The sequence below is a fragment of the Astatotilapia calliptera genome, chromosome 9, assembly GCF_964374335.1.
Source record: "Astatotilapia calliptera chromosome 9, fAstCal68.1, whole genome shotgun sequence".
Lineage (NCBI taxonomy): Eukaryota > Metazoa > Chordata > Actinopteri > Cichliformes > Cichlidae > Astatotilapia > Astatotilapia calliptera.
The window spans coordinates 22039228-22044424 of record NC_137430.1 but is presented as its reverse complement, the minus strand read 5'-3'; the positions used below and the strand labels follow the sequence as shown (position 1 = coordinate 22044424).

At 39.1% G+C, this 5197-nt stretch overlaps 1 protein-coding gene across 1 annotated transcript; it reads left to right on the top strand.

Moving 5' to 3' along the window:
* Window positions 1-1142: 1142 nt before the first annotated feature.
* On the top strand, window positions 1143-4326 carry LOC145430842 (uncharacterized). The gene is made up of 5 exons (XM_080305825.1): window positions 1143-1506; window positions 2094-2152; window positions 2852-2951; window positions 3200-3311; window positions 3411-4326. The coding sequence occupies exons 1-5, from the start codon at window positions 1471-1473 to the stop codon at window positions 3548-3550; spliced, it is 447 nt and encodes a 148-aa protein (XP_080161951.1). The 5' UTR covers window positions 1143-1470; the 3' UTR covers window positions 3551-4326.
* Window positions 4327-5197: the final 871 nt, after the last annotated feature.

The window sequence follows — 5197 nt, the reverse complement described above, 5'->3', positions numbered from 1 at the left end:
TTTTATTTTTTGGTGGATATTAGGCTTTTAAATGAATTTAAATATATCTATATATGATATACACTTCACCTTCACTGGGTGAAGATGCTGCTGGTCTTTGGCCTAAAAGACCAGGACCTGCCTTTAAACTGGGGCAAGTGCAATGAGAGAAATGTCATGATCTTCAAAGGTTCAGGACTTTGGAGTCACTGGAGGATACATGGGACTCAGGGTGACCACTGTTGAAAGGAATATCAAGGTAGAAATTGTGGGTGCAGCAACCTACAAAGGCTAAAATGTGCTTTAGCATTGAAGGGTGTCTTCATTTTTTACCATATTGTGCATAATTTCTTCATGCTTTAAATATTGTTGTTAAGTATTTGTGTTTGCAAAAGAAGAAAGATAATTCAGAAATTCTGATTATTAGTTAGTACCACATGTACTGGCAGCACTAGTAGAACTGGCAGTGAAACAGCCCCGGAGTATGATGGAGCCACCGTGCCTGGCAGAGGATACTGTGACACAGTGTTCTTAGGTTTGAATATGGTTGGGACAGGCTCCAGCTCCCGTGCAATCCTGAATTGGATGAGTAGAAGAAAATGAATGTAACTCTGTAACTGAGTAGTTAATGAGCATTGCAGTCACCAGAGCACTGGCAACTTTTATGCACTTATGTGCCTCTGGATTTGATGCCCTGGGTTCTGTCGGCTTCCACTACACGGGTTGCTATAAACTTTCTCTGTTTTTCTGTTTTGTGTTTCTTTGTTCTGGGTGGATTTAAGGATAGCAGCATCCACTTTGTCAGTAATCAATGGATTGTGTTAATAAAAAACATAGAGATATATTTTCTTGTCTCTCAGAATGCTTTGAAATATCTTTGGTGATTTTATAATCCTTCTTCTAACATCTAGCTTTTATCATCCATCTATTTTTGGTCTGTTGTGTGTTTCATGTCTTGACGTGGTTGTTTTTATAATATTAAGTCAAACAGACTATGTATATATGTGTTTATTTATTTATGTATGTATTTATCTGTCTTTTTCCGATATTAAATCTACAGTAAGGCCTTCAACTGTTCGTAAGTTAATGGTAAGTGTCATGCGGTGGCTGTGTGAAGGCAAGAGAGGACCTAAATGCACGGCTCTAGGGATGAACTCAAAGGCAGGTCTTTATTAACAGGAACATAAGAAGTCATACAAAAACTATACTGGGAGCAACTAAAGCTGAGGCGCTGGGAAGACACGGTAAATCCACACAACCTAGAGGGACGACGCAATACAGAACAAAGGGACACTCTGACATAAATACACAGAAGGTAACGAGGGAAGTGGGAACACACGGGGAACACAGCTGAAGACAATTACTCATGACTGAGCAGGGAGGACACGAAACTGAAAATACTGACACCAAGATGTGGACCTTAAACACAACACAGTACACAGAGATGAGCACAGAGAGAGAGAGGCAGAGAACAAGGATGAATACAAGGGGATGAGGAGAACACAGAACACAAAGGACGGGAACACGGTACCAGAACAAACACCACAATAAAAGCATGGACACAGGGGGAATCCAAATACCAAACCAAACAATCCAATGGCCATAAGGAACAAAATACAAAACTACAGGAAAACTAAGAACACTGGGTCAAAATGACCCAGGACCATGACAGTAAGGGAGAGTTAATTGTAAGGTTAAGGTAGAATACTGTGCTACACAACAGCATAATCATGTCTGCAGTGAGTGGGAGATGCTCTGTATCTCATTGTACATGTGTATAGTGACAATAAAAGGTATTCTATTCTATAAGTCTTGCACCACCTCTCATTTCTTTATAATTTGCTAGGAAATGGGAAATAGGTGCCATGATCTACTTAAGGTACTTCAAAGTTATGGTGCCAGAAGGTAGACCTGATGTATTAGCTTGCAATTTGTGTGCTTATTGTTTTAGTTCCATTAGTTTGGTTCAGTTAGCTGTACTTATAAACGTCAGCATGGTAAACCAAGATGGTGACCATTAGCTTGTTAGCACTGCCACTGCTGTTTTCATTTGGCTTGAAATACTACATAATGGCAAAATTGCTGTTCACTTGGTTCTCTTTGTTTATATTTAGACTGATACAGAAGGACAGTACCACATCGGCATGATCGTGAATTTGGATGAATCATTTAGGTAAATATTAGAAAAAATACTGGCCATTCAGTAACAACTGCATGGGTGAGTCTAATACAGAGATAGTCTAAAACACATTGAACATTCACGGTACCAATACTTATTTTCATTAATCACAGACGTTAAAATGAAACGCATTATTGCTCAAGAATTTCAAGTGAATAGGGCCTGTGCTAAAGAGGTTTGGTTTTTTTTTTTATTTGGTATGCCCCCAGAGCGTTCTCACTCCCGAGGCGTAACATGTCGACGTTTTGTCACGTCCCGCAGCGTTCCTGAGGAACGCGAAAGGAGACCTTCGGCGTTCTTATGGTACGCGGTGGGTTATGGCTGGAATCCAGTGCAATGACGCTCCCGCGGTAATAGACGTTCCAGCCCTGTATTCCAGCCCTAAACCTAACCTTATCCCTAGCCCTAACCATAACCTTATTCCAGACCGTAACCAGGACTTTCATGATGTTAAATAGCGTGTTTCTAAGCGATTTGAAGAAAAAGAGCGAACATGTGTAGGTTCAGTCCAGACGGTTCTCATATTTCCTCTTTTTCCGAGGTCGTCATTTAGGAACAAGAGAAGGGGTTTTCCTCCACTTCAAGGACAGAGACTTAAATCTGTTCCAGTAAAACATTTTCTCATATCCATTTCCAGTAAGCGTCCCTTTGTAATTACAACAGAAAATCCCTAAACTTATTTTGTTTACACAGTGCTACAACTTTGTTGAGGGGACTCACAAAGACTGGCAGGGTTCCAGGTCATAAAAGCCAAAGAGGAAATTTGGTTCCAATCATCAGCGAGTTGAGCAAGGTGAGTAGTAGGAGCCGTGTTGTAATATACTTCTAATGTTAAAAAAAGTATACTTTTCTCTGTCTGTAAAGATTACATTTAAAAATTATAAATTATTAGTTATTACTTCTACTTCTTTCATTTCTATATCAGACATTTGACACATACATATGAATATTAACATACTGAAAATAAACCAACTGTATATTGTGTACAGCAGTTATATTTTTGAATCTAATCCTAAAACTGAGTGCAATATTTGGCTGCAGGATTGCAGGATTACTTGGAGACTTGAAAAATGGGATACCGGAATGTGGATAGCTGTACGTCAAGGCACGGCTTCATCTGTAAAAGAAGTATTGGTGCCCGATGACAATGACAGTAATTTGAACCAAAAATGTCAAATTACAAATCTGTTGCCACCGATTTTCACTCCAGTTCTTGTGTAATTTGGCATACCTCGTTGTTTCCCTTCCTTAGGAATGACGTCCTCATGCCATCCTTCCACTAACACTATTTCTGATGAGGATTCACCGAACAGTGAATCAACAAAAGGGCCAGATGTCTCTCTCAAATCGTGTGTCTTTGCTGGATTTTCTTCCTTTTTCTTAAGAATATGACTCTCAGATACTGTTCATCTGCTGTATACAAGGGTTTTTGGGGGTTTTTAGATCGACCACTTCTTCCTTTTTCCCATACTTGTCCAGTTTTTTCAATTTTTTTTAAAGAAACTCTTACACCATCCTGAGACAGGCCACTTTTTCAGCTTATAAGTCTTTGGAAATCACCTTGTTGGCACATTTGCCATTTTGAAATGTTATATTATCCCTGTGACATTGTTGTCTTTGGTTATTTTTCATACATTCAACCTAAGAAATTGGAACAATTATATGTTTTTTTGACAGGTTTCTGGTAATTTAAAGAACTGGTTCTTTGCTATATTGCCAGTTATTTGTAGACAACACTGTTCTTTTACAGTAAGTTTGGTGCCTTTTTCATGCTTTAATGACTCTTAGGTCAGTATTTAGTATTCCAAAATCAAACAAAAGCATACCTCTGAAAATGGTCAGGTACAAAGAGTGAACTGACAATGAGTGAAAAAGCAGGCAATGTCCAAAGAAAAACTTTGAAAGACCATCAGAAAGCCTGGAGAACTGTTACTCAAGACAACTTTTAACATGACAGGAAACTCTAGCAACTTGGTAACAAATATAAAGAAACAAGAGGTGGCTAAATGCTTTTGCACAGTACTATATTTATTGTGGCATTTCAAATTTAAGATATGTCACTGCTAAAACTGTACATTTTGCCTCCTTTGCACACATCATTACACCGTGTTCCAAATTATTATGCAAATGATATTTTTCTCTGTTTTTTTTAAATAGTCGATTCAAATGAGTCAGCATAATTTTTGTGTCATCCACCATTAGAGTATAATTCAAATGTTACTGATCAAAACTCCCAATGAACACAGTATCTTTTTCAAAAATAAAAAACTTAAAATGCACTGTTCCAAATTATTACGCACACAGAGTTTCAAAGCATTTTATAGGTTGTGGAGAATTGAAAATGGTCATTTGTTGAATTTGCAGCATTAGTAGATCAATTTTACTGAAATCAAAAGCTATTTCAATCAAAAACATCTTAACAGGTCAAGTAGGACCCCTTATTTGATAGCAGTTTTACAATTCTTGCATCCATGGAACTTGTGAGTTTTTGGAAAGTTTCTTCTTGAATGTCTTTGCAGGATGCCAGAATAGCCTCCCAGAGCTGCTGTTTGGATGCGAACTGCCTCCCACCCTCATACTTTTTTGTTTGAGGAGGCTCCAAAGGTTCTCAGTAGGATTGAAGTCAGGGAAGAATGGGGGCCACACCACGAGTTCCTCTCCTTTTATGCGGATAGCAGCCAATGATGCAGAGGTGTTCCTTGTAGCATGAGATGGTGCATTGTCTTGCATGAAGATGGTTTTGTTGCAGAAGGCACAGTTCTTCTCTTTCTACAATGGAAGAGAGTGGTCAGTCAGAAACTCCACATACTTTGCAGAGGTCATTTTCACACCTTCAGCGACCCTAAAGAGGCCGACCAGCTTTCTCCCCGTGATTCCGGCTCAAAACATGACTCCACCACGTCCTTGCTGACGTTGCAGCCCTGTTGAGACATGGTGGCTGTCCACCAACCATCCACCACTGCATCCATCTAGACCATCCAGGGTTGCAATGCACTCATCAGTGAACAGGACTGTTTGAAAATTAGTCTTCATGTAGTT